Below are 21,145 nucleotides of genomic sequence, written 5' to 3'. Positions count from 1 at the left end.
TGCTGAAATTCCCAAATTTATATATATATATATATATATATATATACATACAGTACAGACCAAAAGTTTGGACACACCTTCTCATTCAAAGAGTTTTCTTTATTTTCATGACTATGAAGGCATCAAAACTATGAATTAACACATGTGGAATTATATACATAACAAACAAGTGTGAAACAACTGAAAATATGTCATATTCTAAGTTCTTCAAAGTAGCCACCTTTTGCTTTGATTACTGCTTTGCACACTCTTGGCATTCTCTTGATGAGTTTCAAGAGGTAGTCCCCTGAAATGGTTTTCACTTCACAGGTGTGCCCTGTGAGGTTTAATAAGTGGGATTTCTTGCCTTATAAATGGGGTTGGGACCATCAGTTGCGTTGAGGAGAAGTCAGGTGGATACACAGCTGATAGTCCTACTCAATAGACTGTTAGAATTTGTATTATGGCAAGAAAAAAGTAGCTAAGTAAAGAAAAATGAGTGGCCATCATTACTTTAAGAAATGAAGGTCAGTCAGTCAGCTGAAAAATTGGGAAAACTTTGAAAGTAAGGGCTATTTGACCATGAAGGAGAGTGATGGGGTGCTGCACCAGATGACCTGGCCTCCACAGTCACCGGACCTGAACCCAATCGAGATGGTTTGGGGTGAGCTGGACCACAGAGTGAAGGCAAAAGGGCCAACAAGTGCTAAGCATCTCTGGGAACTCCTTCAAGACTGTTGGAAGACCATTTCAGGGGACTACCTCTTGAAGCTCATCAAGAGAATGCCAAGAGTGTGCAAAGCAGTAATCAAAGCAAAAGGTGGCTACTTTGAAGAACCTAGAATATGACATATTTTCAGTTGTTTCGCACTTGTTTGTTATGTATATAATTCCACATGTGTTAATTCATAGTTTTGATGCCTTCATAGTCATGAAAATAAAGAAAACTCTTTGAATGAGGTGTGTCCAAACTTTTGGTCTATACTGTATATATATATATATATATATATATATATATATATATATATATACACTGCGTGCAGAATTATTAGGCAAATGAGTATTTTGACCACATCATCCTCTTTATGCATGTTGTCTTACTCCAAGCTGTATAGGCTCGAAAGCCTACTACCAATTAAGCATATTAGGTGATGTGCATCTCTGTAATGAGAAGGGGTGTGGTCTAATGACATCAACACCCTATATTAGGTGTGCATAATTATTAGGCAACTTCCTTTACTTTGGCAAAATGGGTCAAAAGAAGGACTTGACAGGCTCAGAAAAGTCAAAAATAGTGAGATATCTTGCAGAGGGATGCAGCACTCTTAAAATTGCAAAGCTTCTGAAGCGTGATCATCGAACAATCAAGCGTTTCATTCAAAATAGTCAACAGGGTCGCAAGAAGCGTGTGGAAAAACCAAGGCGCAAAATAACTGCCCATGAACTGAGAAAAGTCAAGCGTGCAGCTGCCAAGATGCCACTTGCCACCAGTTTGGCCATATTTCAGAGCTGCAACATCACTGGAGTGCCCAAAAGCACAAGGTGTGCAATACTCACAGACATGGCCAAGGTAAGAAAGGCTGAAAGACGACCACCACTGAACAAGACACACAAGCTGAAACGTCAAGACTGGGCCAAGAAATATCTCAAGACTGATTTTTCTAAGGTTTTATGGACTGATGAAATGAGAGTGAGTCTTGATGGGCCAGATGGATGGGCCCGTGGCTGGACTGGTAAAGGGCAGAGAGCTCCAGTCCGACTCAGACGCCAGCAAGGTGGAGGTGGAGTACTGGTTTGGGCTGGTATCATCAAAGATGAGCTTGTGGGGCCTTTTCGGGTTGAGGATGGAGTCAAGCTCAACTCCCAGTTCTACTGCCAGTTTCTGGAAGACACCTTCTTCAAGCAGTGGTACAGGAAGAAGTCTGCATCCTTCAAGAAAAACATGATTTTCATGCAGGACAATGCTCCATTACACGCGTCCAAGTACTCCACAGGGTATAAAAGAAGAAAATCTAATGACATGGCCTCCTTGTTCACCTGATCTGAACCCCATTGAGAACCTGTGGTCCATCATCAAATGTGAGATTTACAAGGAGGGAAAACAGTACACCTCTCTGAACAGTGTCTGGGAGGCTGTGGTTGCTGCTGCACGCAATGTTGATGGTGAACAGATCAAAACACTGACAGAATCCATGGATGGCAGGCTTTTGAGTGTCCTTGCAAAGAAAGGTGGCTATATTGGTCACTGATTTGTTTTTGTTTTGTTTTTGAATGTCAGAAATGTATATTTGTGAATGTTGAGATGTTATATTGGTTTCACTGGTAAAAATAAATAATTGAAATGGGTATATATTTGTTTTTTGTTAAGTTGCCTAATAATTATGCACAGTAATAGTCACCTGCACACACAGATATCCCCCTAAAATAGCTAAAACTAAAAACAAACTAAAAACTACTTCCAAAAATATTCAGCTTTGATATTAATGAGTTTTTTGGGTTCATTGAGAACATGGTTGTTGTTCAATAATAAAATTAATCCTCAAAAATACAACTTGCCTAATAATTCTGCACTCTCTGTATATATATAAAATATATATATCAAGCACCATATCCTTTAAGTTTGAATTAATAGGAAAATCTCTGGAGCGCTTGGTTCTCAAACCCCCAAACATTTCTTCTTGTATTGAATGGGGCTTTTGGACTTCTTTGATACCCACTGTAGCTCTAACCACATTTAATAGGTCGTTCATCTTATCCATAGAAAAATATAACTTTTTTGACTCTTCCACAATTTCTCCCTCAGATAAAGGATCTTCATCTTCCCACTGTTTTGATGAAGATGCTTTATCCTTAAGACCATCGGAGTCTGAGGAGGAATTGACTGCTCTCTTCTGGCGTTTGGGAGGTTGTGGACCTGGATTCACATCTCTTATAAAAGCCAGTGAGGTTTTCCTTCACCATTCCGGTATGCGAGCGCGCAACTCTGCACCTGGAAGTGACGTCAAACACCTGCAATCTCCATGCTGCATCTACACACTCACGACAGCTTGTCCCACTAGGGGAAACAAGGCTATGGCAGCATGTGGACAGGCATCCGATCCACGGATACGAGGCCAACCTGTCTTCCTGGCCATCATTGGTAAGTTACCGCTGGCAAGCAGGGGACCCCCAGGGAATTCTAATAAACGTGCAAGGAAGGTCCTAAACCACCAATGCAGTGCCCTGGATTAATAGAAAAAAAAATTCAAACGATCCTCTGTCCTGGTCACTGTAGGGGGAGGAAAACATGGGGGAATGGTGGTAGGAGGGGGCAATTTAACCTCTCTCTGTTTCCAGCCTCTACTGTCGGGATTCGAACCCGTGACCAGCCACATCCCAGGCTGTAGCCCTGTTTACTAGGCTACTGTCCTCTCTGGACATTCCTCCCTGAAACCTATTATGTAACCTCAGTCTTGCCAAGCCTTGCTCATCACCCTTGATTCCCCACACCTGGTACTTCCCTATATAAGTCCAGCCCCTTGCACTCTAGCTTGCTGATTATTGAGCTCCTGAGCCTTGATCAAGCTTCTCCTCATCTGCTGCTCTTGCTACTACTGGAAGTCCACTGCTGACCAGGAATTGCCTACCAACTACTCTTCTGCTTTGTCCCTACCTACTGAACTGCTACCACCGTTGCCATCGGGATTGTTTGACCACGCTTACTGCCGCCTGCCCTGACCCACCGCCTGCCTACCGACTACTCTTCTGCTTTGTCCCTACCTACTGAACTGCTACCACCGTTGCCATCGGGATTGTCTGACCACGCTTACTGCCGCCTGCCCTGACCCACCGCCTGCCTACCGACTACTCTTCTGCTTTGTCCCTACCTACTGAACTGCTACCACCGTTGCCATCCGGATTGTCTGACCACCCTTACTGCCGCCTGCCCTGACCCACCGCCTGCCTACCGACTACGCCTCTGCCAGACTTCCTGCATCTACTATCTGCCTGCGGTCCTTGCCACTGGGCTCCACTCCTACCTCCAGCCAGCGGTCCTCTGACTCAGGTGAGCCTGTAGGACTGTTACATCTACAGAGGTTAGGGGTCAATCTCCAGTTGTATGCCATCATGGTGGTGAAATGGAAAAATGCAATTTAACAACTTTTTTATGGGTTGTTTTTATGGCGTTCCCTATAAGGTGGCAAATAATAATGATTTTGTTATTATGGGGGACGTCAACTACCCAGATATAGAATAGAAAGCTGAAAACCGTGGATCTGATTAATTTAAAACTAAAGATAATTACCTTTCCCAACTGGTTTAGGAACCAAATAGAGGGATGATCATGCTGGACTATTAATACAGATACACCTGATACACGTGAGAAATAGTGACCATAAATCAATAACATTTCAATTGTCATTCAAAAGGGGTGTTTTCACAGGGAGGCACAAAAACGCTAAACTGAACTGAAAATGTCTGCAAAAATAAAAATACTGCCACAATATGGGATATTTTTAAAAGCATCCTAAACTCTCATTGTAAGTAATATACACCTTGAAGGTATAAAAGGGTCCAGAGCATAAAAATAAAAATTAAATGTGGATAAACAGAAATATAAAGGAGGCAATAAATAACAAAAAAAGAGCATTAAAATTACTAAAAAAGGAATGTAAAAATTCAGTTATATAAATAGTAAAAAGCTTAAACCTGAAAGTGTTGGCCCTTTGAGGAGTGATGTACCTAGAGAGCGATGAGAAAGCCAATTTATTAATACTTATTTAAAACTTTTTTCTCCACTGTATTCACTGAGAAAAATGAAATGTTAGATGAAATACAGTGTATTAATGTAAACTCACTATTAAATGTGGCCTATCTGACGCAGCGGCATCTTAAAAAGATTGAAAGAGAAAAATCACCGGACCAGATGGCGTAAACACCTGTGTTCTAAGAGAATTAAGTAATGAGTATAATGCCATTTCAGCACAGGTTAATGAGGGATCGGTCCTGCAAACTAATGTAATCAGTTTCTATGAGGAGAAAAGTTCTCAATAAGACCGGGGTGAGTCATTGGATGTTGTATATCTTCACTTCTCTAAAGTATTCGACACTGTGCCACACAAAAGGTTAGCACATAAAGAGAAAGTTAGGCCTGGGGGGAAAAATGTGTGTATGTGCATACCTAATTGTCTCAGTGAAAACAGAGGGTGGTTATAAAAGGGGTTATCCAATATCTACAATATCCATCCCAATGCCCGGGCCCCTTGTATGGATTATACTTACCTGCTCCCTGGCAAGGCTCTCTCAAGGGGGCTCGTCCCCATGGCGGCCTGCTATTGGCTGCTCCTCCTGTTGCCAGATGTTTTGAACCGAGCAACAGGGAGATGCAGTGGTGGCTGTACAGGGATCTGGAGCGACGTGGGTGCCAGGGAGCAGGTAAGTATAATCCAATGGGCCCGGGCATGGGGGGGTGGAATATTTTAGATATTGGATAACCCCTTTAACGTATTCAGATTGAGTGACCGTCACTAGTGGGGTATGTCAGGGGTCTGTATTGTGCCCTATTTTCTTCAATATATTTATTAATGTAAAATATCAATATTTGCAGACGATACTATACTGTCTAAAGTAATTAACACAAAAGCAGAGAGTATACTGCTACAGATAGCTCTGGATAGATTAGAGGCTTGGGCAGAGAAGTGGAAGATGAGGTTTAACACTGACAAATGAAATTTTATGCACATGGGAAGGAAAAATACATGTCCCCAGTACATACTAAATGGTAAAACACTGGGTAACACTGACATGGAAAAAAGACCTAGGAATTTTAGTGGACAGCAAACTAAACTGTAGAAACCAGTGTCAGGCAGCTGCTACCAAGGCCAATAAGATAGTGGATTGCATCAAAAGGGGCATAGATGCCCGTGATGAAAACATGGTCCTGCCACTTTACAAATCACTAGTCAGACCACACATGGAATACTGTGTACAGTTCTGGGTTCCTGTGAACAAGACAGACATAGGAGAGCTGGAGAGGGTTCAGAGAAGGGCAACTAAAATAATAACTGGAATGGATGGACTACAGTACCCAGAAAGATAATGATGGCTTTTTTGCTATCCTCTGGATCAACTTTGCAGGATAACAGGCTTAAAGGGAACCTGTCGCCTGGATTTTGGGTATAGAGCTGAGGACATGGGCTACTAGATAGCCGCTAGCAAATCCACAATATCCAGTCCCCTTAGCTCTCTGTGTTTTTATTGTGTCAAAAAAAAGCCGTAGAGCGCCGTAATCTTGCGGTGCGCAAGCTAGCCCATGCGCAGTACGTTTCCTGAGGCTTATGCCAGCATAGGGAAGGAACACTATGCCGACAATGCGCATCATGAGATTACGGCGCTCTAGCTTTGTGACATCAGGGAGCAAGGAGAAGATTTGGAGGATGCGGGGCGGTGCTGGGCTCCTTCAGTGGGCATGGCTGGGCTCCGGAAACGTTAGTAGCCTTATTTACATATCTATCAAATTATTTTTTATGACACAATAAAAGAACAGATAGCTTTGGGGAATGGATATTGCGGATGTGCTAGCGGCGATCTAGTAGCCCATGTCCTCAGCTCTATACCCAAAATCCAGGAGACAGGTTCCCTTTAACTGAAAGGAAGTATGTCTTTTTTCAGCCTTATAAACTATGGGGCACATTACTTAAGACTGGCGTTTTAGATGCAGGTCTTAATAAGCCCCTGCGCTGGCAGTGGATTGCTTAAATTATGTAGAGGCGCAGGCCTCTTCATAACTTCGGGGCATCCACTGCCGATTCTAAATGTTCCTTCCTTGCGGTCTTGCATTTAGACCATTTTCTATACCTTAACAAAAATGATAAATGAGATCCCCACCATGCCCCCTTTTTTAGATCTGGTGTGAGCTGGGTAGAAGTTGCAGATTTTTCAGCAACATGGCGTGAGACAGAATCTGTGCCAGATATACACCACAAAAGTGGCATATATCTGTTAATAAATGACCCCCTATGTTCCTATAATACCATTCATAGTTGATCGTAGAAAATCTAGGAGGGAGCAAATTTCACAAACTTGACTTGTTGAAAAGGTGGCACCCCCTTACAGCACCACGCTCAAATTCAGTGAGCTCTTTAGAAGGACCCATTCTTTCACAAATGTTTGTAAAGGCAGACTGCATGGCCAGATGCTTGATTTTATACACCTATGGCAATAGGACTGAATGAAATTTTGTAATATAACATATCTTTGTATGCACACCTAAACAAGGGAGGCTGTTAATCATTGAACAGGACCGCCCACTGGACTAATAAGCCTAGAAAGAGCGGAGTTCTAAATGAATAGATGACAAGTAGGGGTGTATTTACAAGACCGCATCCGTTTTGCAGTACGCAAATTGCGGATCAACAAAATACAGATGCGGTCCTTGTGCATCCTGCACTTTTCACAGGACCCACTGAAAAAAGGCCTATTCTTGTCCACAAAATGGACAAGAATAGGACATGTTCTATATTTTGTAGTTCGGCCACAGTAAAACTTGTATTTAATTCATTTAAAAGGTAAAGTGTAATCAGAAAATGACAGTTTAATATATTAGTTAATTTTTGTTGAGTTTTTTTTTTCTTTTTTTAATTTTCACACTGGCCACTAGGTCTTATAATAGGACATTATTTCCTGTTCTGTGCAGATAACTTTCAGTAGCTGTATCATTATCACCACAGCCGAAATGATGATGACAAGTAACACCTCTACATAGAGAACACTGAATCCACCATTCACAATAGGTGAAGATACAGCTTATCACCTCCCTCCTGATCTCTGCACAGGTCAGGCTACTTTCACAAATGCTTCCATCATGATAATATAACCGCCTGCACCCGTTATGAACGGATCGGTTGTATTATCTCTAAAATAGCCATGATGGATCCGGCACTAAAACCCCTGTAAGTCAATGGGCGCTGTATAAATTTTCTTTTGCGTCTGAGAAAACAGATCCGGCACCGTTGACTTACATTGTGTTTCATGCCGGATCAGTCTTGCTACGCATCCCATGACGCACTCAAAAACGCTGCTTAGAGCATTTTTCTGTCCAGCATGGGAACGCAACCAAACTAATCGAAATGCATTCTGGTGTTCTCTGTTCCGTTCAGGTTTTTCCCCATTGACAATGAATGGGGCCATAACTAAAGCGTTATCCCCTCCTGTCCATTGTGTATGACCCATGTAGCTGCTCTGAAAAGACAGGATGTCATAACATATTTTACTGTAAAAATGACAGGATTATATATATTTTTTAAATATAAAAAGTGAGATGGAAAGATTTTAAACTCACCAAAAATTTTGCATAAAGTATGTTTAACATAAAAATGTGATTTAAACAATAGGTCATTTTCTGATGACACATTACCTTTAAATCCTTGCTCTTTCTGGGCTTTGGAGTAATAGAGGCAGCCTTAGTAGTGATTACCAGCCTTTCCTTTATGACTGTGCAAAAAGAGCTAGCTGTCAATCACTAACAGGACTGTTTTCTTGATGTCAAAGCCCAGAATGAGCAGGGATTTAAATGAATGAAATACAAGTTTTACTGACTCTTAGCACAAAACTATAGCTCAATCTGCTCAGCTTCACCAGCTCTATAACATGCTGCCCACAGCTCAAACATTATGTTCAACATAACAGGTTCCTAGAAAATCTCTTTAAAGAGTGTATCACCAGCTCAAGAGTAACACGAGTGTTGGAGTCTGCTCAACACACTGCATAAAGTTGGGAGTCCTCAGTAGGGATGGGAGAACCCAAACTTTACAGGTTTGGCACTCGGGCAGTGGAGGAATGCCATTACGGATTCTGTTATAACGGAATACAAAAACGAAGCCTTTAAAGGAGGCATTAACGTTTTGATCCGTCAGAACAGAAGTCTATGGCCAAGCATAATGGATCTGTCCAGTTTCCGTTATGCAGGACTTGGCTTTTCGTCCTGCATAACAGAAACCAGACAGATCCGTTATGCTTGGCCACAGACTTCTATTATTACAGATCAAAATAAAATGCCTCTTAAAGGCTTCCGTTTTGCATTCCGCCATAGAATTCCGTTAAAACAGAATCTATGACGGGATTCCTCCACTGCACGAACGCTGAACCCGAACCTATAAAATTCGGGTTCGCTCATCCCTAGTCCTCATATTCTTTATGAGTCACCAGGCATTATGTGCTTTAAAGGGCATTTATCAGCAGATTTGTATCTATGAAACTGGATGACCTGTTGCATGTGTACTTGGCAGCTGAAGGCAACTGTGCTGGACCAATATTCATATGTGCCAGCATTGCTAAAAAAAAAATACATTTTAATGTATTAAAATGAGCATCTAGGCCCAAACAAAACATATCGCCTGGCCCTGTCAGAGTAAAGAGGGCATGGCAGCTGCAGAAAGAGCAGAGCCTCTAGGTGTAATGGAAACACCCCCATTGCTCCTACAGGCTCATTTGCAAATATTAAAACTTCATTCCTCTCAGCAAGGCGGTCACATATGGACATGGGACCATCACAGATGCCTTCAACTGCCAAGTGCACATGTAACAGGTCAGCCAGTTTCATAGGTACAAATCTGCTGACAGAAACCCCTGAAAAGAAATCTTAGCCAACACTTTCCACGTTCAGAGGATTATTCTCATAATTCTTTCATGTCCAAAACTCATTATCCATTAAAGAGTGTTTTCTGACAGGTTCCTCTTCTACTGGATGCTTAATTGCAGCAAGTAAATAATGAACAAACACAGTACCGCCTAATAACACAGTGTTGTGAACATTGACCTCACCGTATGTGTACAAGCATGTTTGGTACAAAGTTCATAGGCTTTATTAAACTACATGCAAATTTACAAATAATTACATGATCAAATTACCATTGATTGCCACAAATCTGGTCCACCGATCACAGCCAATAAGTGCATGCTAATTATGAAGATCTGCACTTCAGTGACATCAATTCTGATTTCATGCAAGTCAAAAAGACAAAACACATGATTACAAAATAGTTAATTCTAGATAAGCTGATCTTTTTTTAGTTATAATGCTGTCTATATAAACATTTTATATTTATTTAAATGAAACAGCCAAAATCAATCATAACTGCATAAAAAGAGGTAAACGCATCAGGATGTAAAACAAACAAAGTCTTGCAGTGGTTTGCTGGAGTAAAGCCATTATTGAGATGCAGTAAACACTGGGAAATCAGTTAATGGCTTCAAGGGGTTGTCCGCTATTGTTATATTGATGACCTGTCCTCAGAATACGCCATCAATATCAGATCGGTGAAGGGCCGACTACCAGCGCCCCCGCTGATCAGCTGTTTGTAGAGCTCTGTGCTAGTATGAGCATTGTGTTCTCTTCTGTTCACCTGCTTGCCATTGACATTGCAGCAGCCAACCCCTTTAAAGGTTATCGGTCACAAGATTTCTAGTGTTCTAACTAAGGTCAGAATAAACTAGTGACAGATCTCCTTAGCAAAAGGCTGGGTCTCTTTTTATAATTGCCCAGTTGCTTTGCTAAAATCTAGTATTGAACAGTTCATGCAGATGAGTCCCGATATCCATGGAGTCCCAGATGTCCCCTCCCACACACTGCTGATTTCAGTTGGAAAAACTGTCAGTTTAGTGGCAGGTGGGCAGGCAGATCTCCTTAGCAAAAAGCTGGGTCTCTTTCTATAATTACCCATTTGCTTTGCTAAAATCTAGTATTGAACAGTTCATGCAGATGAGTCCCGATATCCATGGAGTCCTGGATGTCCCCTCCCACACACTGCTGATTTCAGTTGGAAAAACTGTCAGTTTAGTGGCAGGTGGGCAGGCAGAGCTCATGAATATAAGAAATAATAGGCAAGTGCTGGAACTATTCAATAGTTGGTGACCCATTCCCTTTAAGGATCATAAGTAATCACTGGTCTAAATTGCACTTTAGCTCCCATGTGATACTGTATTAGCTCTATTTTGTGATCTCTGTTAATTTAAAGGGTTTCTGCACTTTCATTTATCCAGAGGATAGATCATCAGTTAAATGAAAGTGTAGAACCCCTTTAAAAGGGTTCTGCAGTATGTTTAAACCGATTATCTATCCTCTGGATAGATCATCAGCATCTGACCGGCGGGGTTCCCTATTGTCACTGTTTACCGCTGGCCCAGCGACGTCACTACTAGTATCAATGGCCTGGGCGGGGCTAAGCTCCATTCAAGTGAACTGAGCTTAGACGCGCCCTAGTCGTAACGTCACTGGGCCAGCGGTAAACAGTGAGAAGGCCGCGGCACTGCTGGAGCGCAGCTGCCTTCTCAAACAGCTGATCGGCGGGGGTCCCGGGTGTCAGACCCCCGCCGGTCAGAAGCTGAATATCTATCCAGAGGATAGATCATCAGTTTAACCGCCTCCGGACCGCCTAACGCAGGATCGCGTTCCGGAGGCGTCAGTCTCAGGCAGAGTCACGCATATACGCGTCATCTCGCGAGATTTCCTGCGAACGTGCGCACACAGGCGCGCGCGTTCACAGGAACTGCTGGTAAGTGAGTGGATCTACAGCCTGCCAGCGGCGATCGTTCGCTGGCAGGCTTTTTTTTAACCCCTAACAGGTATATTAGACGCTGTTTTGATAACATCGTCTAATATACCTGCTACCTGGTCCTCTGGTCCCTTTTGCTTGGATCGACCACCAGAGGACACAGGCAGCTCTGTAATAAGTAGCACCAAGCACCATACTACACTACACCCCCCCCTGTCACTTATTAACCCCTGATCACCCCATATAGACTCCCTGATCACCCCACTGTAAGGCTCCATTCAGATGTCCGTATGTGTTTTACGGATCCACAGATCCACGGATCGGATCCGCAAAACACATACGGACGTCTGAATGGAGCCTTACAGGGGGGTGATCACCCCATATAGACTCCCTGATCACCCCCCTGTCATTGATCACCCCCCTGTCAGGCTCCATTCAGACGTCCGTATGTGTTTTATGGATCCATGGATCGGATCCGCAAAACACATACGGACGTCTGAATGGAGCCTTACAGGGGGGTGATCACCCCATATAGACTCCCTGATCACCCCCCCTGTCATTGATCACCCCCCTGTCAGGATCCATTCAAACGTCCGTATGTGTTTTACGGATCCACAGATCCATGGATCGGATCCGCAAAACACATACGGACGTCTGAATGGAGCCTTACAGTGGGGTGATCACCCCATATAGACTCCCTGATCACCCCCCTGTCATTGATCACCCCCCTGTAAGGCTCCATTCAGAGGTCCGTATGTGTTTTACGGATCCGCAAAACACAATCGGACGTCTGAATGGAGCCTTACAGGGGGGTGATCAATGACAGGGTGGTAATCACCCCATATAGACTCCCTGATCACCCCCCTGTCATTGATCACCCCCCTGTAAGGCTCCATTCAGACATTTTTTTGGCACAAGTTAGTGGAAATAGATATATATATTTTTTTTCTTACAAAGTCTCATATTCCACTAACTTGTGACAAAAAATAAAATCTCACATGAACTCAACATACCCCTCATGGAATCCAAATGCATAATTTTTTTTTGACATTTATATTCCAGACTTCTTCTCACGCTTTAGGGCCCCTAAAATGCCAGGGCAGTATAAATACCCCACATGTGACCCCATTTCGGAAAGAAGACACCCCAAGGTATTCGCTGAGGGCCATAATGAGTCCATGAAAGATTGAACTTTTTGTCCCAAGTTAGCGGAAAGGGAGACTTTGTGAGGAAAAAAAATAAAATAAAATTTCCGCTAACTTGTGCCAAAAAAAATAAAAATCTTCTATGAACTCGCCATGCCCCTCATTGAATACCTTGGGGTGTCTTCTTTCCAAAATGGGGTCACATGTTGGGTATTTATCCTGCCCTGGCATTTTAGGGGCCCTAAAGCGTGAGAAGAAGTCTGGGATCCAGATGTCTAAAAATGCCCTCCTAAAAGGAATTTGGGCCCCTTTGCGCATCTAGGCTGCAAAAAAGTGGCACACATGTGGTATCGCCGTACTCAGGAGAAGTTGGGGAATGTGTTTTGGGGTGTCATTTTACATATACCCATTCTGGGTGAGATAAATATCTCGGTCAAATGCCAACTTTGTATAAAAAAAATGGGAAAAGTTGTCTTTTGCCGAGATATTTCTCTCACCCAGCATGGGTATATGTAAAAAGACACCCCAAAACACATTGCCCTACTTCTTCTGAGTACGGCGATACCAGATGTGTGACACTTTTTTGCAGCCTAGGTGGGCAAATGGGCCCACATTCCAAAGAGCACCTTTCGGATTTCACACGGCATTTTTTACACATTTTGATTTCAAACTACTTCTCACACATTAGGGCCCCTAAAATGCCAGGGCAGTATAACTACCCCACAAGTGACCCCATTTTGGAAAGAAGACACCCCAAGGTATTCCGTGAGGGGCATGGCGAGTTCCTAGAATTTTTTTATTTTTTGTCACAAGTTAGCGGAAAATTATGATTTTTAATTTTTTTTTTCTTACAAAGTCTCATATTCCACTAACTTGTGACAAAAAATAAAAACTTCCATGAACTCACTATGCCCATCACAAAATACCTTGGGGTGTCTTCTTTCCAAAATGGGGTCACTTGTGGGGTAGTTATACTGCCCTGGCATTTTAGGGGCCCTAATGTGTGGTAAGTAGTTTGAAATCAAAATGTGTAAAAAATGCCCTGTGAAATCCGAAAGGTGCTCTTTGGAATGTGGGCCCATTTGCCCACCTAGGCTGAAAAAAAGTGCCACACATCTGGTATCGCCGTACTCAGGAGAAGTAGGGCAATGTGTTTTAGGGTGTCTTTTTACATATACCCATGCTGGGTGAGAGAAATATCTCGGCAAAAGACAACTTTTCCCATTTTTTTTTTTTATACAAAGTTGGCATTTGACCGAGAAATTTATCTCACCCAGCATGGGTATATGTAAAATGACACCCCAAAACACATTGCCCAACTTCTCCCGAGTACGGCGATACCACATGTGTGACACTTTTTTGCAGCCTAGGTGGGCAAAAGGGCCCACATTCCAAAGAGCACCTTTAGGATTTCACAGGGCATTTTTTTTTTACACATTTTGATTTCAAACTACTTCCCACACATTAGGGCCCCTAAAATGCCAGGGCAGTATAACTACCCCACAAGTGACCCCATTTTAGAAAGAAGACACCCCAAGGTATTTCGTGATGGGCATATTGAGTTCATGGAAGTTTTTTTTTTTTGTCACAAGTTAGTGGAATATGTAAGGAAAATTTGTAAGGAAGACTTTGTAAGGAAAATAAATAAAATAAAATAAATAAATAAAATAAAATAAATAAATAAAAAAAATCATCATTTTCCGCTAACTTGTGACAAAAAATAAAAAGTTCTATGAACTCACTATGCCCGTCAGCGAATACCGAGAACAGCGAATACCTTAGGGTGTCTACTTTCCGAAATGGGGTTATTTGTGGGGTTATTCTACTGTCTGGGCATTGTAGAACCTCAGGAAACATGACAGGTGCTCAGAAAGTCAGAGCTGCTTCAAAAAGCGGAAATTCACATTTTTGTACCATAGTTTGTAAACGCTATAACTTTTACACAAACCATTTTTTTTTACCCAAACATTTTTTTTTATCAAAGACATGTAGAACAATAAATTTTGAGAAAAATTTATATATAGATGTCGTTTTTAAAAAAAAAAATTACAACTGAAAGTGAAAAATGTCATTTTTTTGCTAAAATTTCGTTAAATTTCGATTAATAACAAAAAATGTCAGCAGCAATGAAATAATAGCTCTATTAGTGAGAAGAAAAGGAGGTAAAATTCATTTGGGTGGTAAGTTGCATGACCGAGCAATAAACGGTGAAAGTAGTGTAGTGCAGAAGTGTAAAAAGTGGCCTGGTCATTAAGGGTGTTTAAGCTAGGGGAGCTGAGTTGGTTAAACAAACTGCAGAACCCCTTTAAGAGGATTCTTTGGGTACTGAAATAATTCATTAAACCTTATATTTTACTTGGGGTGTAATTTTTGCAGGGAAAGTTGTGTACTAGTCAACCTGGATGTGGGACTGTATTCTTTTTTTTCTTTGAACTTGGATACTTACCAGATCAGACCAACTATAACATGACTAGGTTACCTTTAAGATTCAGTGTATGAGATTGCCAAGAAATTTTAAATCACTTGTTTTTTTTTATTAATTAAAATCATATAGTGAAACATATTAATTTAAAAAAAAATATGTTTCCATTTTCCAATTGTAGATTTTTTACTCTGTTTTTATAGGGAGCATTCTTGCCTGTTCTGCTCTCAGGAGGTAACCGGACAGGAGAGATCAGGCACTGCTTCTCCCAGATACAGAAAAGTCACACCAACATGTAACCACTGCAGCCAATCAATTGCCTCAGTAGTGGACCCGATGAGGCCAGTGATTGGCTCCAATGGTCACATGTTTAACATGACATCACTGCTGCAGTTGGGTAAACAGTGCCCCGATGAGGGAACCAGATCAGCAAGGCGGGATCTGGTGAGTAAGAACTTACCAACTCTTTATTGCAGGTGAAGCATTGTCCGATTTCCTCCTGCCACAATGGACAGGAGATTTTCACTGACTTCTATGGGAGAGTTTTCAGGATATGCTCAGTGACCTGTACAAAGGTCTTTGTGAAAGGAGGTGAGCTGTGACCATCGCCTATTGTGAATGGTAGATCTTGTTATCCTTAACTGTAATGCTGCCTGTGATAATTGGATGACTGCTGAAAAGTCATCTTTACACAACAGAAATTTTTTGCCTACTAATAGGGTTGGTGGCAAATGTGCAAATAGCAGGACTTTAATTTTTTTATTTTTTAAATACAGACAGTGATATGGTAAAAAATAAAATAAAAATCTTAAATTTGTTTAAGAAAAAAAATTGATTTAAAGAATGGACCACTTTCTGCTGACCTATCCCCTTTAAATATATATTTTATATATTGGTGGCTACATAAAGTATATTTCAAAAGGAATAAAAAAAAAAAGCAAGTTAAAATAAATATCAAATATAATTACATCTTGCACAGTTTATAGTAAAGGTACTTTAACACATACCTAAACCTTAATTGTACTTTTCATAATTCAATACTGTAGGTGATATCAGTGAACTTTTTAACATATCTCTCCTGCTGTCCTGATCACTTTCTCGGAATTGATTGTGCAAATACATATACAGAAGTGCATATACTGTACACCCATTGAAGTGTATGGGGAAAGGAGGAAGGAAGAGGAAAATTAGCTGGCTTCAGCCATGTCTGGTCTCTGCCCTGTCTGCTGTAAGATGTTCTTTCCTGTGCATGGACGTTAATGGACAGATTTGATCAGTCAATTCAGAGACAATGAGCAGTGTGTGTGCGCGCACTTGTCTTTAAAGGGGTTATCCCACTTTTTTGTAACTGATGAAATATCCTCTGGATAGGTCATCAGCATCTGATTTCTGGGGGTCTACTAATGATTGAAAATTGTGGTCCACTTTGGTACCTAACAAAAAAAAAAAAAAAAAGTTTTGATAAATATTAAAAGATATATAAAAATTCAAATCACCCCCCGTTTCCCCAAAATCAAAATAAATAATATAAAAAAATGCCTGTATTATAAAGAAAACCAAAAAGTGATTAAAAAAAAGGCATACACAACCCAGAATACGGCGAACGAATATGTGAACGAAAAAAAAAAAAAAAAGTTATTGCTCTGGAAAGGCAAGGAGCGAAAAACCAAAAACGGAAAATAGTCAGCAAAGGGTTAAAGGATTTCTCCATAGGACAACCTCTGTTGGTATGATTAGCCCCTTCTAGCAGACTTATCGTTCTTAGGGCTCATGCACAGGACCATTGTCGGCAGTCCAGCACCGCAATCCGAAAGGTACGCACTATGGAGTGTTTTCTGCCCATGCCTTCACACCGAAAAAAGTAGCGCATGCACTACTTTTTTGCAGTGCGGACCCGCAGATGCGGATTGCGTACTTCATTCAAGTAAATCGGTCCTGTGTCCGCATATGGCGGCCCTATGGTCGGTGCCCGTGCATTGCCACCACATGTTCGTGTGCATGAGTCCTTATTACACGGTTGCTTCAAATGCATTGCCATCCTTATATTACTTTTTCCAACAATGAGGTACCCGTTAACTGAGGGGTATTTACCCAGCAGTTATAATTTTAAGGTTATAAAGCATGATGCTGTCACCACAATGCTTCACTGTAGGGATGACACTGGACAGGGCCCATTTTCCTCCAGAAATGACAGAACTGAAGCCAAAAGGTTCAATCCTGGTTTCACCCGACCAGAGAATCTGATTTCTGAGAGTACTTTAGGTGCTTTTTTTGCCAACACCAGGCAGGATTTCATGAGTCTTTTACTGAGTAGAGGCTTCTTTCTGTCCACTCCATTGGTGGAATGTTGCAGTGATGGTTGACCTTCTAAAAGTGTCTCCCATCTGCACACAGGATCTTTGGAGCCCAGCTAGAGTGACCAATGGGTTTTTGGTCACCAAGGCCCTCCCCCCAAATTAGTTTGGTGGGACGGGCAGCTCTCGGAAGAGTCCTGGAAGATCCATTATTGGAAGAACATTATGGAGGTCACTGTGCTCCGGAGAACTTTCAGTATTTTTAGTATTGTACACTTTGCAAATCTGTGCCTCCACAAAATGATGCTGTGAGACCTCACATAGACAGGGATGTGTTTTTCAAAATCATGTTCAAACAAGTAACTACCACAGGTGGACTCCAGTCGAGGTGTAGAAACTAGGGTTGTCACGATACCAAAATTTTTATTTGAGTTGAATACCATAAAAAAGTATTGAGATACTCGATACCATGCAAAAAATAAATAAAACACCAAAAAAGCTGTGTGCACTCCATATTTTATGGAAGGTCCAGCCCATAATAGAAGAGTCCTATCCTATTTTTTGCGGTAACAAGGTGACTAAAAATGGCGAATCATGCGGTTTTGATTATTTTTTTCTATTACGGCGATCACCGGAGATATCCGTTAATATTCTAATAGTTCACACTTTTTTTGGCCATGGCGCTATGTAATATTTTTTATTGTTTGTAAATTTGGGAAAGGGGGCGATTTAAACTTTTAGTATTTAGGCGTTTTTTTTTTTTTTTTTCCTTTTTTTTTTACTTATTTAACTATTTAGCTCCCTTAGGGGCGAGAACCCTTGTCCTATTGACCCTAATAGAGCTCTATCAGCGTGAATAGGATCTCACACTCTCCTCCTGCTGCCCTGTGCATAGTACACCACGCAGCCGGGAGCTTACCATGGTAGCAAGGGCTTCAGTAGCGTCCTGGCTGCCATGGTAACTGCCATGTGATTACACTGCTGGGGCTCCGATCAGAACTGCTGCTGCCACCAATGAAGAGGAGGGGACCCTGTGGCAACTGCCACCAATAAATATAACAATAGGGGGTGCGCGTGTGGCCACTGCGCCACCAATGATACTAATACTGAGGGAGGGGTAGGGCGCACTGCGCCACCAATGGCTATAATTAATAATACTGGGGGGGGGGGGGCACACTGCGCCGCCAATGAATGTAAAACACATTAATTCAAGTATAGGCAGCGGGTGCCGGCGGCGGTATCACATAACCGGCCTCAATAACAGGGCATGCGATCTGTCGAACCGCGGCAATTAACCCGTCAGGTGTGGCATCTGAGGGGTTAATGGCCGCAGTTCGGCGGATCACTGTGCCCTGTTATGGAGGCCGGGTGCTGGGTATGTGATACCGCCGCCGACACCTGTGGCCTATATTTGAATTAATGTGTTTTATATTCATTGGTGGCACAGTGGCCACAATCCCTCCCCTCTTCCTCCCTGCTATCTCCCCATTGGTGGCAGCCACGTCACAGTGAGGAGGGAGGGACTCCCTCCTTCTCCACTGTACTACTGAAGAGAACATGGTGCGTGCTGAGAGTGGCGCGTGCCATGTTCTCTAACTGATACTAGGCTGCGCAGCACAGCCTAGTATCGGTAAATAGTAAGACCTGGTATCGATCTGGGTCTAAAAGTATCGATTAGGTAACGGTACTTTGATACCCGGGGCAACCTTAGTAGAAACATCTCACAGATCAGCAAGAGAAATGGGAGCCCCTCAGAACTAAATTTCAAGTGTCACAGCAAAGTCTCCATGTGAAATTTAAGTTTTTCCTTTTTAACCACTTCAGCCCCCCTACCTTAAACACCCTTAATGACCAGGCCACTTTTTACACTTCTGACCTACACTACTTTCACCGTTTATTGCTCGGTCATGCAACTTACCACCCAAATGAATTTTACCTCATTTTCTTCTCACTAAAAGAGCTTTCATTTGGTGGTATTTCATTGCTACTGAAATTTTTACTTTTTTTGTTATTTATCAAAATTTAACGATTTTTTTTTTCAAAAAAATGAAATTTTTCACTTTCAGTTGTAAAATTTTGCAAAAAAAAAACGACATCCATATATAAATTTTTCTCTAAATTTATTGTTCTACATGTCTTTGATAAAAAAAAAAATAATGTTTGGGTAAAAAAAAAAAATGGTTTGGGTAAAAGTTATAGCGTTTACAAACTATGGTACAAAAATGTGAATTTCCGCTTTTTGAAGCAGCTCTGACTTTCTGAGCACCTGTCATGTTTCCTGAGGTTCTACAATGGCCAGACAGTAGAAAAACCCCACAAATGACCCCATTTCGGAAAGTAGACACCCTAAGGTATTCGCTGATGGGCATAGTGAGTTCATAGAACTTTTTATTTTTTGTCACAAGTTAGCGGAAAATGTTTTTTTTTTTTTCTTACAAAGTCTCATATTCCACTAACTTGTGAGAAAAAATAAAAACTTCTATGAACTCACTATGCCCATCACGAAATACCTTGGGGTGTCTTCTTTCCAAAATGGGGTCAATTGAGGGGTAGTTATACTGCCCTGGCATTCTAGGGGCCCTCATGTGTGGTAAGTAGTTTGAAATCAAAATCTGTAAAAAATGGCCGGTGAAATCTGAAAGGTGCTCTTTGGAATGTGGGCCCCTTTGCCCACCTAGGCTGCAAAAAAGTGTCACACATCTGGTATCGCCGTACTCAGGAGAAGTTGGGGAATGTGTTTTGCGGTGTCATTTTACATATACACATGCTGGGTGAGAGAAATATCTCGGTCAAAAGACAACTTTTCCCATTTTTTTTATACAAAGTTGGCATTTGAGCAAGATATTTCTCTCACCCAGCATGGGTATATGTAAAATGACACCCCAAAACACATTCCCCAACTTCTCCTGAGTACGGCGATACCACATGTGTGACACTTTTTTGCAGCCTAGATGCGCAAAGGGGCCCACATTCCTTTTAGGGGGGCATTTTTAGACATTTGGATCCCAGACTTCTTCTCACACTTTAGGGCCCCTAAAATGCCAGGGCAGTATAAATACCCCACATGTGACCCCATTTTGGAAAGAAGACACCCCAAGGTATTTAATGAGGGGCATGACGAGTTCATAGAAATTTTTTTTTTTTTGCCACAAGTTAGTGGAAATTGATTTTTTTTTTGTTTTTTTCTCACAAAGTCTCCCTTTCCGCTAACTTGGGACAAAAATTTCAATCTTTCATGGACTCAATATGCCCCTCACGGAATACCTTTGGGTGTCTTGTTTCCAAAATGGGGTCATTTGTGGGGTGTTTGTACTGCCCTGGCATTTAAGGGTCTCCGCAATCATTACATGTATGGCCAGCATTAGGAGTTTCTGCTATTCTCCTTATATTGAGCATACGGGTAATGAGATTTTTCTTTTTCCGTTCAGCCTCTGGGCTGAAAGAAAAAATGAACGGCACAGATTTCTTCATTCGCATCGATCAATGTGGATGAAAAAATCTCTGCCAAAAAAAAAAAAGGAGGGGAAAGGCGTCTGCCAGGACATAGGAGCTCCGCCCAACATCCATACCCACTTAGCTCGTATGCCCTGGCAAACCAGATTTCTCCATTCACATCAATCGATGTGAATGAATAAGTCATTGCCGGGAATTTTTTTTTTTTATATATACAAAGTGTTTGCCAAAGCATATGAACACCGCCGCCTCCTCAGCTCATATGCCTCGGCAAACGAGTCTTTTACTGCAGAGGAGAAATCTCGTCTTGCAGCGCCGCAT

General features: G+C 41.8%; 1 protein-coding gene across 1 annotated transcript in view; it reads right to left on the bottom strand.

Annotated features, from left to right (window-relative positions):
• Positions 1–21,145, bottom strand: part of CEPT1 (choline/ethanolamine phosphotransferase 1) — a 326,348-nt gene that overhangs the window by 84,870 nt on the left and 220,333 nt on the right. Inside the window, exon 5 of the mRNA XM_040424136.1 lies at positions 9,868–9,952. Within this exon, the coding sequence (XP_040280070.1) occupies positions 9,868–9,952 (85 nt within the window). The remainder of the gene's footprint in view (positions 1–9,867; positions 9,953–21,145) is intronic.

Source organism: Bufo bufo, chromosome 3, assembly GCF_905171765.1.
Source record: "Bufo bufo chromosome 3, aBufBuf1.1, whole genome shotgun sequence".
Taxonomy (NCBI): domain Eukaryota; kingdom Metazoa; phylum Chordata; class Amphibia; order Anura; family Bufonidae; genus Bufo; species Bufo bufo.
The sequence above is the reverse complement of the archived record's forward strand: the minus strand, read 5'-3'. Positions and strand labels throughout refer to the sequence as shown.